Source organism: Miniopterus natalensis, chromosome 1 (assembly GCF_054644295.1).
Source record: "Miniopterus natalensis isolate mMinNat1 chromosome 1, mMinNat1.hap1, whole genome shotgun sequence".
Lineage (NCBI taxonomy): Eukaryota > Metazoa > Chordata > Mammalia > Chiroptera > Miniopteridae > Miniopterus > Miniopterus natalensis.
This window is the reverse complement of record NC_142081.1, coordinates 42,853,559-42,874,136: the sequence shown is the minus strand read 5'-3', so window position 1 is coordinate 42,874,136 and position 20,578 is coordinate 42,853,559. Positions and strand designations below refer to the sequence as shown.

Here is a 20,578-nt window from a genome sequence, read left to right as displayed (position 1 = left end):
ATTTGGCCAAGCTCTTTGGTAAATAATGTTGAAGTCTTCGGTTAGCTCCTTCGGGTGAAGTGCCTGACTTGTTTGTTTGGTGCTTTTTTATGCTTTCCCCCCGTAGAAACAGCATTGTACTCAATGGTGAGATCGTGCAAGAGCAGTTCCTCAAAGTTTCTTTAATCTAGAATTTGAAGCATAGCTGTAGTGAGTACTATTTGAGCTTTAGCATGTGTAATATTTTCTTCAAAGTTGCTTACTGCAAAAATAAAAGAAGAATAGGTGAAAAATTTAAATTCATAATTTTGACAATCATCTCACCATAACATACTTACCCTAATATACTCCTTTATCTTTGCTGGCCATATGCACATGTTTTCTACATAGTTACAGACATAGACACTTTATATTTTGCTTTTATAACATTATAACATATATACTTTATAAGTCTTGATATGATCAAGAATTCCTTCAAAATATTCCTTCATTCGAAAAAGTCTCAAGGCCTTCAGTGGCTACTCCAGCATTGGGAAGTAAGAGGGAGGGATGTGTGTGTGGGGGTGGGGGGATGTGGGGTATAGGGGGGTATTTTCAGGGAAAGTATATGTCTGTATTTTCCTAAGAAAAGACATAGTTCTTGGTCACTCCCCCCCAGGTATTCTGTTGAGGAAATAAGAGTCACTGCCCTCCAGGACCCAAGGTCAGACTAGAGACTTCCAAATGAGTCTTTTGTATCTTACATGTCTGTCAGTTGGGACAACTGCCTGATTATAACCAGTTTAAAAAACACTTTGTGTTTGTAACTTTGTAAAACATGCCTGAGAAAGGCAGGTGCTAACAGACATTAAGTGGTCCTTAATGTGTTTCTCCAGGATTTGGAAAGAACTGTGGGTACATACCCTCTCCTTCCTCCTCCTCCTCCCCTTCCCCTCTCCCCTCCCCCTCTAACATCAATAAACATACCTTGGAAGAGGATAAAAAAAGAACCATGTATCTTGAAAGAAGTGGGTAAAGGGAAGCATAAGGTGAATAGTTCTATCCAAGGTGGAGAGCCGGGCAGTAGAAACTGTGCAGTTAAGTTTCTCGCTTTAACACCTGAGGCCTCTTCCTTGGTATTGGGGGTGGGTGGGTGCGTGGGTGGAGGCCTTGAATAGTATGTTAAACTTTGAAGTTGGTTTTTTAAGAACAAGCTGATAAAATTTTATCATTTGAAATAATTTTCTTTCAATTTTGGAGAAACTATTTTATGTGCACTGGCTGATTTTCCAAGCCAGTAAAGTATCAGGATGTCTTTTTAAAAATAGCCTCTTACCAATATTGTTTAGGCTTTCTTCCTCCCCACCTCCCACAAACACTGGGGTTTGGAATTGGGGAATAATGAGCAAATGTGAAGTCCGCTGTAGCATATTTTGACAACCTACTGGTTTTATGCTTTGAATATAATTATTACTCATCCTTTGTGTGTTTGAAGATTAAAGTGGCAATTAGCTAGGGGACAATGGAGACAAAAGAAAATATGAAGTGTCCTAGCTCCTTTGTTAGTCGGGATGGCATCCGTAAGTCTGAAGCACAGATTAGAGAAGATCTAGGGTTTCCCAGCCCAGTTGTAACATTGTATTCTGTTTTAAAAGCCAAGTCAAGGAAGTAGTTTATCACCCTGTAAAGTTAGAAAAACGTCCTAAGTGTTTAGAGGTGAATGACTGTATATATGAGAGTTGCATAATTGTCTTGAAGTGTTAACTATATACATGAAGGTTATAGAGTGTTGTCAACTGTAAACATTTGTATTACAGGGAGTTGTGTTTACAAATCAGGATGATATAATCATTGGTAGTTTTTAATTTTTGATTGGGGAAAACTATGATCTGTGCCCTTTTTGTTGATTTTTGTCTCATCCTTTTCTTGCATATCCCCCATCTGTCTGTTTTAACCCCCCTCATTAGCAATAGCTTATTATCATTATCCATCTGTCATCCTGCTGCTGTGAGCTGTAAGTGCTGCTTACTTTTACTGTACTTTTGTGGCATTGATGTTGGTTTTGATCAAGAGAACGCTTTTTTGCTAACTGGATTCTGAGCACTGTGAATTTTCAGTTACGTTTATTATTTCTGATCACTTTCCTTTTCTCTAGACAAGTCAGTGGGAGAAGAGGATGGGAAGAAGTGAGGTAGGTATGGCAGGAGAGTAAGACTAGATGATTCTTCTCTTCAGCTGCCAGTAGTTTGGTTCAGACACCCCACCCTGAAAAAAATTGATTTGTATTAACTGGGTGAGGAAAATTACTACATTTTCCATTTTGCACCAATAAGCTGAAATCTTTCTTAAAAGTGATTTGAAAATTTTCCTGGAAAATAATAAAATTGTAACCAGAGTTTGTTTCAGCCCTAGTTGCTAACTCATACATTACATTGGTAATAATCTTTTTTGTTTTTCCTCTTTTAAGAACTCATTTTCAAAGGGAAACATACGTGATGCTTTTAGTTAGTTGCACCATGTAGTATTGTTATTAGTTCTATTACTTTATAATTTTTTTCTTTTTAGCTTTTACTTACCTCTAAATGAGTGGAAAGTATGATACATGGTCAGTGCTTGGAAGGATCTGACAGATCAGTTTCACTGCATTTTTGGTGCAACATCATTGGAATGTAGTTGTAGTTTTTTCCAGCAATAATTCCAGTGATTCGGCAGTATGGTTTTCCCATAGTATATAAAATCAGGGATTTGCCTTTTTATTGTCATCTTTTGAATAACCATAATATTCTCTTCAGCCTCAACTGAAACAAACCTGACCCTGAGTTGTCAAAGTGCAAACAAAGAAATTCTAAGTTTAGGAAAATGGTAAGTGACTCATACTGGAGGGGTTTGCCTGCTGTAAAAGTATACTTTCTCAGAAACAGTAGATGGAGCAGAGGAGATGCAACTGGTTCCATTTAGGAGCAGTTTGGTTTTTAAGATGCTCATGAATTAATAACAGGAACGGGATGGAAATCTCAGAGGCATTCTGAACTTTTATTCTTCAAGAAAGTTTAGTTTATAAATTAGGCCCTTTATGAAAAGAGATTTTATTAAAAGTAAAACATCTGTTCTTTGAGAACCTCCAGAATCTACATTTTGACAACGTGAAGCACATTGCTACTTCCAGATTGAGTAACACTTAAAGCACATTTCCTTCTGAAACTGCAAGATTTGCAAAAGAGACTTGTCATGTTGGCCATTCTCAAGTGGTGAGCTGAATCCTGGGTAATCTCTGCTGGCTCTTTAATCAGATTTAAAATTCTCAATCCTTCCTAGGATTGTAGCTGTGTTATTACACTTTGTTTGCTATTTCTGGTTTTCTCTCTTGATATTTTGGTAGTTCTAGCATTTTAGAAACCTTTTATTTGGGATTCAACACATAGTTATATTTTAGTAGTTTTTTTTAGTACATAATGATTTGTTATTTTGCCCTTTTATTTTTCCCGAAGACATATAAAGGGTTAGTTAAATCTTTATATTTAAATCTATAAAGCGCTTGGAGATTTCTCAAATACAGACATGACTTAAAACTATTCTTAACTGTATTATTTTTGTATCTGTCAAAGAAAAATTAGTAAATTAGTTTGAGTTTGCTATCTTTTGTTGGTGTGATTAGATTTTACGGATTAAAGCTATCTTATGAATGCTAAGTGTTGAATTTAATTCAGTAACAATTAGGGAATTCTCAAAGAATGTCAAGATGTGCAGCTTTTTCAGCAGGAAGTGGTAATATATGTCACTTGATTTACACCATAAATGGGGTTTAATTTATCACTTCCTAGTCACAGAATGGAAGAAGCAAAGAAATCTGAAAAATTCTAGTCTTCTTTCTATCTTCTTTTTTAAAAAATCAGGTGTCCTTTTTAAGAACAAATTATATTCAAAGACTACTTGTTCGTCCACTTTAAAAAATCCTCCCTGCTGAATTTAGAAAGGATTTAAACAAAATTTAAATGTTGAATTTAACAAAACTAACATATTTGGCTCCCAGTGATCATTTCAAACTGTTGTTAAAGTGTCTTCTAAACTTTCTTTTAAAGTGTTTTTCTGAGCATCGACTGAGGATCCAGGATATCTCGATTCGATTCCCGGTCAGGGCACATGCCCAGGTTGCAGGCTTTATCCCTAGTCGAGGGCCTTCAGGAGGCAGCCATTCAATGACTCTCATCATTGATGTTTCTATCTTTCTCCCTCTCCCTCCCTCTCTCTGAAGTCAATGAAAATATATTTTAAATAAATAAATAGTTTTCCCTTCTAAACTGTAGACTTTCTGATTTTCAAACAAAAAAATGTAAATTTGAATATAAATAAAAATTAAATGGTTCTAAATATACACCACAAAATTGGCACTTGGTGAAAATATGCTTTTATGAACTTACAAAAATGTGTACTTACAAAAGAGCAATCCTCTCTTTCAGTCTAAGTAACATTCTTAACTTTATTTCTACATTTGCATACTTTCTCCAAGACCTTAATTTATTTTGGAAAAAAAAGTATTTTAAAGCTTTAATCTATGACTCATATTTTTTATTTCAGGAATCTGTTTTTCTAATTAGAGACTTTAGCTAATTATCCTAAAACCAGCTACTCTAAAATTTCATTAATCTCCATGTTTGAGAGTCCACCAAAAAAAGCATAAGCAAAATGTGGGTGTCAAAGTTTCAAAACTGGCAGGATCCATCCACAATGTATTTTCATCATTAACAGTAAAACTCTAAGTAAGTGAATGTACCATTTCTTAAAGTGGATTTTAATATTTAGGAAAAAAAATTTTTTCTGTTTCTGGGATATCTCTGAAATGTAAATAGACGAACCACATAACCCATATTCTGTTACACTGAGGATCACAGATGTTGTTTCCAAATGTCCTTTAGAAGCAAAGTACATGTTTTAATTGTAAGAGTGTGTTGTTAACTTTCTGCTTCTTAAAGTGGGTCAAAGGGGATAGATAACTCATGTTTTTTCTTCACTGATGTCAAAACCCAGCATTGGAATCTTGCATTGTTGTCATTCACTGGAAGGCTCAATGTCCCAGAAATCTGAATATTTTTTCATGGCTCTCTTGACTGCATCCAAATTGGACTTTTAACAGAATTTCAGTGGGAACCAGGTGTTTAAAACTTCAGTTGAAGGTCCACCCCTGATTTTCCTGGGCTAGGCAGCAGACTTTCCCAAGCAAGCCTAGATAGTACGGCAGGCAGGAGACAGCTGTGCGTGTGCTACACCACCCACAGGGCAAAAATGCAGCAAGTCACAGCTTATGCTGAAGGTCAGGACAACTGGCTGGCCCCAGAGAGTTAGTCTAAAGGCCAGGAAAAGTCCTTCTTCCTACTTTTTCCCACACTCCAGTGATGGTGTCCTTTCATTCATTCACAAACCCAGGGAAACCTCCCTATCCTCTTGAAACAGAAAAGGTTATATTATTAATATTTGTTGGCTGGCTAATTTGACTTCAGTGTAAAATAATTTTGTTAATCTGTTCCCTTTCCATGCAAAATTATATCTAATTTGTAGAGTGAAAGCTGGCCCAATACTGGTCATTCCAAGTTTCATTTCCCTGTTAGGTCTGTTAATTGTGGGGTTGGGTTGGGTTCAGAGTTTCTTTCCCTCTGTCAAGCCCTCCCTCCAGTGCTTCCAGTTGCACCACAGGTTTCTGAGAAATATCTGATAAGCTGTCTTTTCGCAAGTGCTGATTTCATATCCCTCACTAGAGCCTCACTGCGGGGTCTCTGCCAGCTCTTGCTCCTGTGAGTCTCGTGGACAATGCTAGACGTCAAGTCCTACTTTAACTTCTCCTCAGAGGGGCAGGGCAAAGCCACTCTCCCCCAACTCCCTTCTCCAGGCCCCCTCTTTTCAGCCTTTGGAATGAAAAATTAGAACTCCTTTGTTCCCTTCCCAGAGTGCCACTCCTATCAGTGACCAAATGTGTCTTGTTCCTGTTGCCCTTGGCCCAAGTGGAAGCTCCTGTTCCTCCAGGCAGGGAAGGAAATGTCCCTGAACCCCTGCTGAAATCTGAGTAACCAGCACTCCTTGCTCTACCCCAAGCCCCTGATCTGCCCCCTCACTTTCTGAACTTGATCCAGTCTTGCTCTTGATCACAGGCCCTCTTTAAATGGAACTAGGGCCGGAGGAGGTAGTACCTGCTCCACCTCCCCACTCAATCTAGAAGGTGACTTTCATCTCTAAAATTTGGTTTTACTTTTCTACCACGAATGAATGAGTGCCTCCATATCTCATTTTTCTAGAAAACGAGTCATTGTTTTTTAAAAATTATGAACAATTCCAGGTATACAAAAGTATACCTAATAAAAAGCACTTCCACATCCATGTACACCACGCAGTTTTAGAAACAGTAAATTACAAAGTTGAAGTCCCTGTGAACCCCTCCCCAATCCCTCCTCTTCCATTTCTCTCCAGAGGTAATAGTTATCCAGATTTTGTTGATAATCATTCTTGTGCATATTTTTATACTTAAATTACACCTGGATATATATAAAAATGATACATACTGTTGGTTTGGGCATATTGTAAAATATGTTTTTACTGATTTTAGAGAGAGAGGAAGGGAGAGAGAAACATCAATGTGAGAAACATTGATCAGCTGCTCCTGCCACACCCCAGCTGGGGAACAAACTGGCAACCCAGCTATGTGCCCTGACTGGGAATCAAATCCACGACCTTTAGGTGCACAGGACGACACTCAACCAACTGAGCCACATGGGCCAGGGTGGTTTGGATATTTTTGAAATTTTACAGAAATGGTTTGACACTGTAAATTTCTGCAGTTGATCTTTTCACTCATGTTGATATATGTGGCAGTTGTTCACTGCTCACGAGTACTCCTTGTATACCAAGGTGTTCTCTTACTGTCGACATTTCCGTTGTTGCTAGGGTTTTGTTGTTACCCTTAAAGAGGAAGAATTCTCAGGAGACATGGACATTCTTATACCTGTTTGTTTGGGCAGACCTGATCTTTAACTGCCAAAATTCACTTTTAACCCCTTTTTGAATTGGTCTTTGTGAATCTGGTAAGTTGCTGTTTCTCCTGGGCCTCAGTTTTCTTAGGTACAAAGGGAGGACTGGACTCAACAATCTCTAAGGTCCTCCCTCCCTCCCTCCCTCCCTCCCACCTTCCTTCCTTCCGATTTTGGAGAGAGAGGAAGGGAGAGAGGGGGGGAGAGAGATTGATTAATTTGTTGTTCCACTTATTTATGCATTCATTGTGGTTGATTCTTGTATACGCCCTGACCTGAGATCAAACCCGCAACCTTGGCACATTGAGACAACACTCTAACCAGCTGAGCCACCTGGCCAGGGCTCTCAGGTACTTTCTAAGTCTAGAAATCTGTGATTCGCATTTGCTTCCCTGCTTCCTTATAGTGTATCATATGTATCAGTTATGAGCAACTGTTTAGCATGAGAATCAGTTCAGAAAAAGTAAGAATCTCTGTGTGTGTGTGTGTGTGTGTAATTCAAAATGAGCCTTTGAGTCCCATGGGAATGTTTCCTTATCATTTGGATTTCCTATTTTATTGACTAGATAAATATTAATGAGAAAACTGGCACTGCTTTCAGGCCATAAAAAAATGAATGATGGGGCATATTTGAGAAATATGGAAGCAACGTTGGAGTCTTGTCTCCTGAACATAGGTGTTGGACTGTGTGGCCGGCTGGGAAGGCTGCATGCAGCCTGGTGGCTCATGGATTGCTCATGCGATGGGATGACTCAGGGTCATCATTTTGAACATGAATTATTATATGATACACTGCCAAAAACCAACGATGCTTTTTAAAAGGCCACTGAAATGTGAAGGACATTTTGACCCCAAATGTAATGCCCATTGAAGCTGTGTTTTTTGAGATTACATAGTCCTTTGAAATGGAAAAAAAATTGCTCCCTGACTGCAGGATGAGCTGTAATGTAGGTTTTGCTGCTGTTGATGTGAGAGCCCCTCCTTTGCAGTCTGATCTTTTGGGGCTGGAGCCCAAGCCAGGTCTTTGAGACTGTGGGCACGGGGCTCTCCTGACAGTGGTCACGGTTTAGCACACAGAGCTGTCATCTGAGTTGCGTGGGTTGTGCGTTGTCCTTTTGCGTCTTCCTCCTCTCTGCTTTGTGGCTGAACACTAGGCACTGTTACCTGCAGATAAATGCTGTGGTTATCACGAGGTTAATAACATTCCTGCCCAAGTCATAGGGAGAGCTGTCACGACTTGTCTGTTTCCTATGGCTACGAATACGAAGTCGTATTAATTAGATAGATTTGAGTATTATTCTAACATCTTAGGGTTGATTCACAGCTTTTCCACTCTCCTGACCTTAGCAGCCCTGTGGATCTGGCAGGAGCGACCCAGCTCCAGGGATGGGACTTGATTAATCTAAATTTAGGGTAGGTTTAGATTAACTTAATCTTCCTAATTGACCATGCAGTGATTCATTCAGGAACTCATCCTTAGTCCCCAGAACATGGCATTCCCATGGTTACAAATCCGGTTATAGATCCAAAAATGAGACATGAAGGAAAGATTGCTAGAGGCTTTGGGGAAACAGTCCTTCACTTTTAAGAAAGAGGCACAAGAAGATGACCTCTTTTCTTCTTGGTATTGCTGTTGTGGTCAGGAACTGCTACCAGTCAGAGGATGAAATGGATACTCCCAAGGAGGGCAGAGCCAAAGGAGGTGCAGAGAAATGAGCCGGAACTCCTGGACTGAGCCATCTCAAAACCCCAACTCACCACTGGGCTTGTTATATGAGTCAACAAGTTACCTTAAGATAGTTAGATCTGGGATTTCTGTTGTAGCAGAAAGCACCCTAATTGATGTAATGTGTTGTTCTTATGACTGGTTATTCTTTTAATCTTGGAGTGGCCTCAGAAACTTTAAAATTTAAAGTGATTATTAATCTACTATATATTCTACTGATGTTGTCAAACTAAGTGTACTATAAAGATTTTTTTTTTTTTTTTACTGTAATAAGATTCTCAGCACTCTCGCTGTTGTTACTGTGGTCTACTAAGAAAACTTTGGACTTCCATGGTTTTCTTAGCTCTCTGCACACTTAGTAGAATTTATGTAATTTCATAAGAGTACTTAACCTTTCATTTAGTATCTACTGTGTGCAGCCTAACTGGCAGAAAGGATGGAGTCCTTGCTTGATGTGAGAGCACTTTAGAGCAATATGTTAATAAGCCAAATAATGCAGGATTGAACTACTGTGCCAAAGCCAGGCCTTGGAGAAGTGATGCACACAGCTGAGTGGACAGCTGAGGAGGGAGGGAGACATCCTCAGAGAAGGCTGCCCAGTGAGGTGGCCACACACATGCTGAGGGGAGGGCATGTGCGGCCTCCTGAGAGGAACAGAGGCTGACATTGGAGAAGGGCTCTGAGGGAGCAGTGTCAGGAGAGCAGTGTATCCCATGGAAAGGGCTGGATGGCGAGGCTGAGGAAGTTGGATCCACAGTTTCTTAAATAGTGAGGTGACATCACCACAGGGAGTGCTAAAAGTTATTGTCACAGTGGCTGGCAGGGGAATTAGACCAGGGAGAGAGGTTGGCACAGCGTCCTGGGAAGCTGTTATCACAATCCATGCAGGAAGTGACAAGAGCTGCAGGGTAAGAGAACCTGCACACGTAACTCCTACATTTATATGGAATTCAGAGTTTCCACAGCACAGTCATACACACTACCTAACTTATCTAGCAGATCCTCTCAATTGTTTTTAAGAAGGAGGAGATAGAGGTTCAGAGCAATTAAGCAACCTCCCCAGAGTTGTTAACAACAAACCCTAACCTACAATGTAGGTCTTTTGACTTCCTGTTTCAGTACTTTTCAGTAATAATAATATAAACCATATTTTCCATAAGTTGTGCTAATTTGACTGTGCTCTACAGCATTTGTCTATCAACTGGCTCCTGACAGGCACATAAATAAAAGCTAAATACCAGTTCACAACTCCTACAAACATTGAAAACCACTCAATAGTGAAAAGATGGTTAAGTTTCCCAGATAATGGTAAAACCTCCTCAGATAACAGAAAGGTAATCCTTCTAAAAAATACAAAAAACAAAAGGCTAGGTCAGTAGAAAGTTTCCTAAATGTTTTAAATGAATGGAGAGTAACTGAGACTTGAAGGGAGCCTCAAAATGGCTTTGTTGAATGAAGGTGGAAAAGTTGCCCATGACTCCCAACTGCAGGCAAAAACAACCTTGAAAGAACAGGAGTTATGATCTCAATAAGCCAGAATAAGGAAAATATTTGTATGAACAGGCATTTGATATACATAATCTCTTATTTAAACTGAATGAACTAGTAATAGTAAATGATGGAATGTTGGACATTGACCTTCCAATTGAGAAAGTAAATTTTTCAGATATACAGATGGCGTTTTGAAAGTCATGAAATTTTTTTTCTTTTTTATTATGGTAAAAAAAACACACCCCACAAAATAAAAGTTATCATCTCAACTGTTTTTAAGTGTATAGTTCACTAGTGTTAAGTGTAGTCACATTGTTGCTTAACAGGTCTCCAGAATTTTTTCACCTTTTGCAAATCCTAAACTGTGCCCATTAAACAACAATTCTCCTTTCCCCCTCCCTCCAGCCCTTGGTAACTACCATCCTGTTTTCTCTTCCTATGAATTTGGAAAATTACAAATTTTTAAAAAATTTTAATATCAAGAAACATTTATTGAGTGCCTGTTGGGCATTGTTCTTAATGCCTGGACCAAAAAAAAAAAAGACAAAGGACAGCTGAGAATCCTAAAGGGTCTTTGTTACATTGGACTCAAAGATGCATAAAAAGGTAAATCACAATGAAAATCAATGCGTATTAAGTCTTAAATGAGCGATGGCCACAGTAAAATCTGTGTGATGCTAACTATAATATTTATACTGTTTTGCTAAGTTTTGCTTCTGCCACTGCTGACCCTGCAATACTGAAGTACCCTGAAGGAAACGTGAGCCAGATAACCTGGGGATATTGGGTGTCAGATTGTACTTGTTAACAGTAATAGTGGTTATTGGTGAGGGGAAAGAATATTGAGACGCTGCCCTACTAGATTGGCTTGGGTGTGATTGTTGTCTATTTCAAGATACACAAGAGTACCGAAAAAGGGTCCCTGGGGGGAAAGTGCCACACAGAGAAGTGGAAAACCCACGTGGCTTATGCCTATGCATTATATGAAGCTGGAGCTGGCAAGCATCCTTTTGGAGTGCTCTCAATGTTGATATGTAGAAAGGTTGTGGTAACATAGCCTGTGAAGGCTCTCCTCCTCCCAGATAGCTACAGTTAATGTTTAAGTCAGTTTAGAGGATACATATTTGACATGTATGTTGTTTTTTTTGTAAGTGTCTTGGAAACCACTTTGTAGGGTTCTGTATAGAATGCAGAAGAACAGAAAAATCTAAAAGCTGAGTAGCCAAATGATGAGGATTTAGCAAATTGCAACTGAGTTGTATTCACTAACAAGTTCCTTTAGAAAGAGTGGCAGCTTGTTCCTGATAGAGCATGCTGATAATTGCCTAGGACTTTGTGGTGCTTTGTAGTTGAAACTGCTAAAGAAGTTTTGAGCTCCCATGGGGGGGCGGTGGATAAGTGAGGGAGGGGTTCAACTTGGAGTGCCTGCCTCAGCCTCAGAGGACTTTCACATGCTACCTGTCAGGCGGCGTTGAGGGCTTCTTAATTTTGGCTTCAGATTAGAATTAATTACCTAGGGAGCTTTGAAAATTACAAGTGCACAGACCTTGTGCTTGACCAATTAAGTCAGAATCTCAGAATTTTGGAAAGGGAGCCGGCCTAGCTATGAGTTGTGTGGGGTTTTTTTGTTTTGTTTTGTTTTTTAAAGTTCCCCAGGTAATTCTAAAGTACAGCCAAAAACTATTTTAGTTATTTCAGCCCTAGCCAGTTAGATGTGGGGAACATTTATTAAAATGTATGTAAAATACTTCTTAACACTGTATAAAATAAATATATAGGCTTTCTGATCCCTTCCCTCAAATAGAAATGGCTTTTTGTTTGTTTGTTTTTGTTTGGGGGGTATTTTTCTTAGCCAGTTGCAGATTCTAAAGAAACAAGTGGAAGGAGATGGAGGAAGACATGTGAAGAGGTCCCATGGCCACCTTTAGGGACGGGTGGGGCATGAGGGGTAGGAAACACTGTTCATATGTATTTCAGGAAGTGGGAAATACGGCACATTCTCAGTCTGTTTAAATTATGTAACTTTGAGGGGGATGTGATCCATTTATGTCAAAATACTGAGGCATATAATACATTGCATTTAACGTGTGGGAATTCTTTCCAGAGTAATTAGCATTCCTTTCTTCAGCCTGTATTCAGAGGAAACATACCATGCACACCCTCTCTGTGTTCACATTTTCCAGGGCGTTGGAGAGCTTCTTTTTTCCCCAATAGAAATCTTTGTTCTTTTTCTAATAAGACTTGGATTATAGTTGAAGAAATTTAGCATGTCTTTCTTTTTCTGGCAGGAATTGATTTTAAAATCAGAACGATAGAACTAGATGGAAAGAAAATCAAGCTTCAGATATGGTAAGTAAATATATACATACAGAGTTTCTACTTTAGTCAGGAATTGAACCTGGGAATTAAAATATGCATTGTGGTAAGTTAGAGGCATTCTGTGATAGCTAAAACATCTTTTCTTTATCAGAACCAAGGGGAAATGGGTACGTATTCAAAGGTCTGCACACCAAGAGTGGGAAGGTAGGAATGATATCACTCACTAACTCAGCCAGAAGAGAGCTGAGAACTCATTCTTCCCAAATGCTAATTTTATAGGGGAGGAAACTAAATTCTAGAGGGTCAGTTAGTTTTTTATTGTAGTTGTTGCAGCTGTGAAATCAGATGAGGCTTGGTTGTCAAGTGATAGGAACCCTTAACAGGAAGTGCACATCTAGGTTCTAGCCAGGACTACCCCTAAATTGAGGACGTGGGACAGTTACTTCCCTTCTTAGGGCACTACTTTCCCTCATTTGTAAATTGATTGACTAGACTGATGATACCTGAGTTCCCCTCCAGCTCTGATATTTCATCACTTATTTGCATATTCTCATTAAATTAAAAAAATGAGGAACACTGGACTAGGAAATAAGGAAGAAAAAAGTCATACTTCTCACCTCTTGTGTTGCAATATGCAGGGCAAAGATCTCCTTAAGATCACCCAAATCTGACTGGTTAATTTCTGGAGAATTTGTCAAACTACAATGAATAAATTTGGTTCTCCCAGATTGCCAGGTTGAATATTTTTGGCTTAAACTCAGAAACTCTTCATAGACTTTTTTAAAAACCTCCTGTAAGCTGGTTTAATTTCTTTCACTAGAGGGCCTTCCGTGGAGCCATATAGAATTGGAGCCTTGGGAAAGGTTTTTGACGATGTTTATTATCTAATGTGTGATGATGACAGAAGTAGACTAGCTTAGAAATTTAGAGCCACGTGGACTACACAGGGTAAAATAGTAAAGTAATAAATATGAACTTATTTCTTAGGCTGTTTTTCTTCTTTGTATCTCAGAACAGGAGTAGAATTAGAACATTGTATTGGAATTCACTTGCACTTCATTTATGAGGGAGGAAACTAGGACTTAGAGTGGTTAAATTCACCTGAGGGCAAATGTCTGGGTTAGTGATAAAGCTGGGACAACTACCCAAATCTCCTGGGACATTGTGTCACTTTCATATGTTAGGATAGTAGTTCCCAGTGTATGTCTTTGGAAAACATTGTGGAGGTTACCACAGGCTACCCTTTTCATCTGTCGGTATTCAATAAGAAGCAAAATATGTGAAAGATACAAAACAGTTTTTTAAGGGGAAAGCAAAGAGAATTTGATTCTGTGCTGTATAGTCCTGATCGTAGCAATAAGGAGGGTTTCTAGGAGCCTGTGGGTGATCAGCTAATTAGAATTTAATATAATGTCAGGGCACTTCTCATGCATACTCTTAGCAGCAGAGTGTTCTCTATTTAGTTTTCATGACCTGCACTTAGTATGGTAGGGCTTCCCCTTCCAGCCTCACTACAGAGCTGGTTCTAAATCAGATAGTGTGTTAGAATCAAAATATAGTTGGTCTACTCAAAGATGCTTCACTTATATTTTCCCCATGACTTGTTTGCCCTGTGCAAGCAAGTGCCCTATGTAGCTAGTCCTGATCAGTGACAGAAGGGTTGGATACAGTGACTGAGGTGAGGCCTGCCCTGCACTGAACAGCAGAGATGTAGGTGGCTTGTGTCTCATTCAAGGGCATGAGCTGGTTAGTGGCAGAACTGGGACCACGGCCACCCGAGCCTGTTTCCTCTCCTGCAGAACAGGGATGATGGTAGTACCACACACTGGCTGTGGTGGACGTCATATGAGAGTATCTTCTAAGGTACACATAAGTATTAAGGGATTTATTAATGTTTTTAATTTACTATATTTCCCTTGGGCCTTATCTCTTGCTTGGGTTTGGTATGCATTAGATTTCTAGCGTATTTTCACAAATGCCTCTTTCTTCCCTACAGTTAAATTGTATAATTTAGTTTATCTTAGTAGCACAGGGAGTGAATTAGTTCTGCTGGTAAGTGGCAAATTGAAGAATACTGATTTTCCCAGATATCAAGGAAATTTGACCTGCTTTATAAGGATTACTTTTGTATTTTTTAGAATGTATTCTAATGGTGTCCCATCAGCTAAAAAGCAAGAATATATGAAAGCTTATGTAATTTTGCCATATTGTTCCTATTTCAAAGCCTTTGGAAACATTGTCAACAATTATGTGTTGAACTCCAGGTTCCCATTAATTATGGGCTCCATAGCTGAAAAAGTTCTTGAGGAGATCCATTTTAGTGTGCTCAGTTGAGCCAAATTTACACAGTAGTAAGTCCAACCCAATTGCTTTCTTTGTACAGAAATCAGACTTTCACTCAAGAGAGCAAAATGCCTTAATCATTAGGCATTTATTAAAAGGATTATGACTACCTCTAGGAGTCCAAGAATTTAGAACTGTTCTCTGTTTTCTCCCATATGTGTTTGACTAATACAGCATGCCAGCTCCTAGCAGGCCATGGATTTGCTTGTTGCTGCTTTTATCGTCAAGGTCCAACTTTTTCACACAAGTTATTATGAGCTCTTGACAGGCTCCTGTGGCCACCACCGCCTCCAGCTCACAGACACAACAGGCTCCCTTTGTATCTTATTTTCCTTCCCTGAAACCACTGCATTGGTGAGCAGACCAGAATTTTCTCCCCTCTAGCTTTAGGTCTCTCCTCAGTGTTGCTGATGTTGTTTAAAACCACTCTCTCCTTTGTTTAAAATTTTAGGGACACAGCAGGTCAGGAAAGATTTCGAACCATCACGACAGCATACTACAGAGGAGCCATGGTGAGTGTGTTTGGGGGCTTGCTAACATTTCAGGTGAAAGTGAAACATGAATATTCATTTGTCAAGTTGATAGGATTCAAGCTAAAGTCTAGTAAAATGGAGAAAGTAGATTTTTTTATGTGAAAAAAATGTTTAATGTTTAGTAACTATATACTTTGCTATTGGTCGTCATAATATTAATAAGTAATTAGCTTGTGGGTGTTTAGAATCCTCCATACATCCTGAGTATGTTTTGGTGATTTTCCTTTTGTTAATTCCTTTGCTATTTCTTAGTAAGCCGCAAGCTTTGTGACTCACTGTTTGTTTCTTGCACCCTCTCATCATTCAGCCCCGCCACCATCATTCCTTACCTCTCCCAGCCCACCACACCCAGTCTCAATGGCTCAGCTCTCTGGATTCTCCTCCACCAGCATTTTGCCAGCTGGCCAGGAAGTAGCTGAATGATACGTGACTCTTTGAGGTTTAGAATCTGGTGAATCTTGACAACCAAGTCCTTCTTTGCTACATGATAGCCTTATCCTTGATAGCATAACCTCATCACTTCGCCGATTTCCATCCTAAGTCTTCATCTGTACGACCCATTTATATTGCTTGTTGGCTCAGAGCAGATTCTGTGTGTTGCTGGGAGTACGGTGGTGCATAAGGCAGCCGAGAAGCAGAGCTGTGCTGAACCGTGCCCTAGAACGTCGGCCCAGGCCAGGCCTTCATCTCTGGCTTTAGGCCTAATCCAAGCACTCGTTGGAGCTTTGAATTTGATGAAACTCAGTGTGCTCAGAGAGTCTTAGAAGGCTGAGCAGTTGAGATTATTGAGCTCAACCTAGTGGACTGTGGGGTACCAGCTACCATCATACCCTGCTCGTTATTAAAAGATTTGTGTTCCTGGGAGTGATGCCAGGGCGACAGAGCTGTAGGGGTGATAGCTGTCCCCCTGCTTTCAGGGAGATGTGATGTGAATCTTCAGATCCCTTCATTACCATGCTGCCCTCCCTCCCTCCTCTGCTGCTACTTACCCTCTGTTACTTGAGCACCAGTAATGCAGCCCCACAGAAAAACTGCAGATTCCTTATCAAAGCTCTCTCACCTTGGCACTGTGCACCACTAAGCATTTATATGTATGTGTTCCTCACACTTCACCCTGTAACACCTTTATGATTGTGAAGGTCATCATTTTAAGAAAGACAGTTGTCAGCTACTCTCTGTTTTGCTTAGATTATAATCAGAGGGAAGGGACTTATTCTGTGTGCCAGGAAGGAGTTTGTTTGTTTGTTGTTTGTTTTCCCCAGGAAGGATTTTAGGAATAAATAAGAACATCTTAATAGGTTTGATTTAGAATAGTTTACAGGTAATTTTGATTAGAAGTATCTTATAAATACAAGCTTTTCTGTTGACAAGTTTGTTGTTTTCCAAGAGTGCTATATTGATCCCACTTGCCTGCCTGTTTTCACTAGAGAGTGGGCAGGACACTAGAGTGTTGAGCATGTTTCCTTAGGGGTCTAGCTCTAGTTCATGGTATGAGGAAAGAGGGCATTAAAATGCATTATTTCATTTAGATTTGAGGATTGCCTGTATTTTTCATTATCTACTGCCTAGTCTTTCTTCACATTACTTCAAATAATTAGAAATTGTTGCTATTCTAAGATAGTGTTGTCTTTTCCATTTTGAAGGTAGGGGATTTTGTCTCTCTTGTTCTGCTGTAATGCCAGTGCCTGACACATAGTAGATGCTCAGTAAATACTTGATGAAGGAGTGAATCAGTGGAAAATTTCAGACCTAGAAACAGTCTTAGGTAAATCTTCAGGAAATACTGGTCTTGCAGGTCATCTGTCCCAATGGGATGTGGGGGCCATCATGTTCTCATTGGGGCATGGTCTCATTTCAGCTAGTGGTGGTCCTGGCAGGCTTACTGTGGTTGCTGTAGGTGTGCGGCATGTTGATAAGCACTGCATCGGAGTCTGCCACCATCACAGAGCCTTTGGTCTATTTCAAACTCTTCAACATTTGTAGGAATAGCAGTGGCCCTGATGGATGACTGGACTATTGGAGAAAAGCACCATATCATTGCATTGTCAACATTTCTCATAGACTAACACTGTCTTAAGGACTCTAAGGAAACTGTTGTTATTATAGGTATATATCAGATATATAAAGTTTTAACTAGTATACTTGAGTTTGTATTTCCAGCTGATTCATAATGTCAGTTTGCTGGAAGGAGCCAAAGGGTTTCTGCTATTGAAACCAAAGATATAAATTAAAAATTGCTGCTATTTATTGAATCCAAGCTGTGTCCTGGGTTCTAGGTTAAGTACTTTATACAAAGTATCTCAGTAGATTCTCAAGAGAATCCAGTGTGGAAAGCATGCTGTCCTCAGTTTACAAACGAGAAATGGAGACTGAGGGCTAGAATTACATCTCTGGAATCTGCGAGGAGAAGCCTCTGACTCTGGAGCCTGTGTCCTTAACTACTACACTGTGCTCACACTTCCTGTGCTAACCACCCAGAGTGCCACTGACAGGCATGGGCAATAAAGATCAAGGTTGCCCATATAGCCCAAAGGGTTGCAGAGCTATGGCAATTATTTGGTTAATGTTTATATTATAGGCAGCTAAATGCTTTGAATCAGGAATTATTCAAATTTCATTTTGAGGGTTTTTTTTTTATTGTGGTGAAATATACATAACATAAAATTGACCATTTAAGTGTACACTTCTCCACTTTGATTTTTTTAAAAAATATTTACATTGACAATTGTAAAATCTCCTTTACTTTGTAGCCGAAGTGGCATATTTGCACCCAGGCTGGGAGGAGGGTGGAGAGAGGATATCAGTTTGTCATTTAAACAATAACACATATTTTTCTGGTTGTCCAAAGATTACAGGTAGTATAGAGAACTTTGAAAATCCCAAGAAATCATCCGAAATCCCACCTCCCTGAGATATGTTAACATTTCGTTGTTTCCTGGATTCTTTTACATATGAGTACATGTGTGTTTTATGTGATTTATTTTTATATTTATTTATCAAGCTGGAAGCCAGACCCTGAAGGACTTTATCTACCATGTTAAGAAATTTTAGTTTAATTATGAGTCCAGTGAGTGGAGAGGTATCAATAAAGTGACCACTCCAGTGTCCTTATAGAGAGTGGATTAGAGGTGGTTAAGAATGAAAGCAAGGAGACCAATTAGAGACTATGACAGTAATCCAGGTAGAGGTTAATTGCTGAGAAGATGAATAAGGCATTCATGTGTGTGGGTTGGGGGTGTCACATTCGGGAACTGTCGAGGTTGTCAGGCCTGCAGGACTCCATGACTGACTGACTGTGAAGGAGAGGACTCCCAGGGGTATGCCTGGGCTGGCTGGTGGGTTGTATTGCCCTTCATCAAACAAAAGTACAAGAAGGAAGGGAAGATAGAGAGGTGGGCGAAGACACCCTCATGTTTTACTTCGTTGAGTTTTCGGTTATCACAGAGGACACCTAGGAAGTGAAGTCCAATTAGTGGCCTCCAAGTCCCGTCTGACCCCTATCTATCTCTTTGGCCACATCTTGGGCTCGTCTCCCATTGGATCTGTGCACTTTTGCCAAACTCACTTTTTTCACTCAGTCCAATGGGTTGTGGGCCTTCCTGGTCAGCAGGATATTTATAACGTTTCTCCTATGTGCCAGGCACTGTGGTCTTCCCTTCTTTATCCCAACCTCAACCCCTTTGCCCAGTTCAGGTCTACTTAGTCCTCAGGCCTTGGCTTCAATGTCATTTTCTCAGGGAAGGCTTCCCTAACCACCCCAGCCCATCAACCAGATTAGATTAGCATTTATACTCAGAACTCCTAGTAGTTATTCATAGCAAGTCTCAAAATTATAATTAATTGTATAATTATTGGCTTAATGTTTTCTTTGCTACCCATTCATGAGAGGAGGGGGCCTTGGCTATCTTGTTCACTGATGGTAATACTTACTGTAGTGTCAGGCACATAGTAGGCACCCACTAAATATTTGTCTAGTGCCTTAATGGGTGGGTGGATCTAGCACTTAATACAGAAGCGTGGTCTGGTGATACAGATTTTGGGATATTAGCATACAGGTATCAATTGGAGCATTTAGAAGATAAACCCTTCAGAAACACCAGCCGTGGAGCCTTTAAAAATATGACAATGCCTTTCATTAAACTTGTATGACAGATTCATTATATTTTAAGTGTCTGTGATTTACTTAGACAGAGACATTTTGATCAGCCTATATAAAAGGAAATCATTTTAAAGCAGGACGGTTACAGTCTTAGCATAGGACAAAGCAAGACCGTTTCTACTTGGGATAAACAAGTGCGCACAGAAGGGATTACTGCTTACTCTCAGTGCTGTCCGTGTTTTAGCTTAAACACTCTTTCAGCTCCAGTTTAGTGCCGATTCTTATCATGTGATAAGATAGAAAGGGTGTATCATCTTTACCATAATCACTAATTCATTAAAGGTTAACAGTGAAAATGTTAACCAAGTATTTATTTACATGGCAAGGCAATGGAAAAATTTATTTTTGCTTCTCCATACTTTAAAATATTATTGTGAATCCCTTTTATAAAGACCAGAAAAACCGCAAACAAACAAATGAAAGCTTTCTGGAGGGGAGGAGTACATTTACATTATATTTTATAACTTTAAATACATACAGTACTAAATAAAGATCTTTTTTCTTCTATAGGGAATTATGCTGGTCTATGACATCACAAATGAAAAGTCCTTCGACAATATTAAAAATTGGATAAGAAACATTGAAGAGGTATATATGGAAAGAGGATGATGGTACTGGAGATCATCATGGTGCTACTGGGATGATGATACCTGCTGGGTGCTTATAAAGGCCTCCTGTCTCTAGAAGAGGCAGCTGACCTGCTGAGAAGTAGGGCACGGACAGGGCAAGCCCTCGCTCTGAGGAGCCCCATAGAGGGCAAGATCTCCTGCGTGCCAGTCCGACTGTCCTGCTGGATTTGGGTGGGGGGCGGAAGCAGGCAGAGGGGCAGTTTCACAGAATTTTAAACTTGGGCCAAATCTTAGACATAATTTAATCTAAGTCCCCATTTTACACACTGAGTTCAGAAAGAAGTGACTTGCCTGTCTGTGCAAATATAGCCTTTAAAAAAGAGAGCCAGGATTAAAACATCCGATTCCTGGGTTCTATCTGTTCCACCATCTGTTTGGCAAAAATATATCTTTATTCCAGCAATTTA

At 39.7% G+C, this 20,578-nt stretch overlaps 1 protein-coding gene across 1 annotated transcript in view; it reads left to right on the top strand.

The window, feature by feature from the left end:
- Positions 1 to 20,578, top strand: part of RAB8B (RAB8B, member RAS oncogene family) — a 60,003-nt gene that overhangs the window by 29,474 nt on the left and 9,951 nt on the right. The window contains exons 2-4 of the mRNA XM_087821014.1: positions 12,477 to 12,537; positions 15,302 to 15,362; positions 20,053 to 20,130. Coding sequence (XP_087677140.1) covers positions 12,477 to 12,537; positions 15,302 to 15,362; positions 20,053 to 20,130 — 200 coding nt within the window. The remainder of the gene's footprint in view (positions 1 to 12,476; positions 12,538 to 15,301; positions 15,363 to 20,052; positions 20,131 to 20,578) is intronic.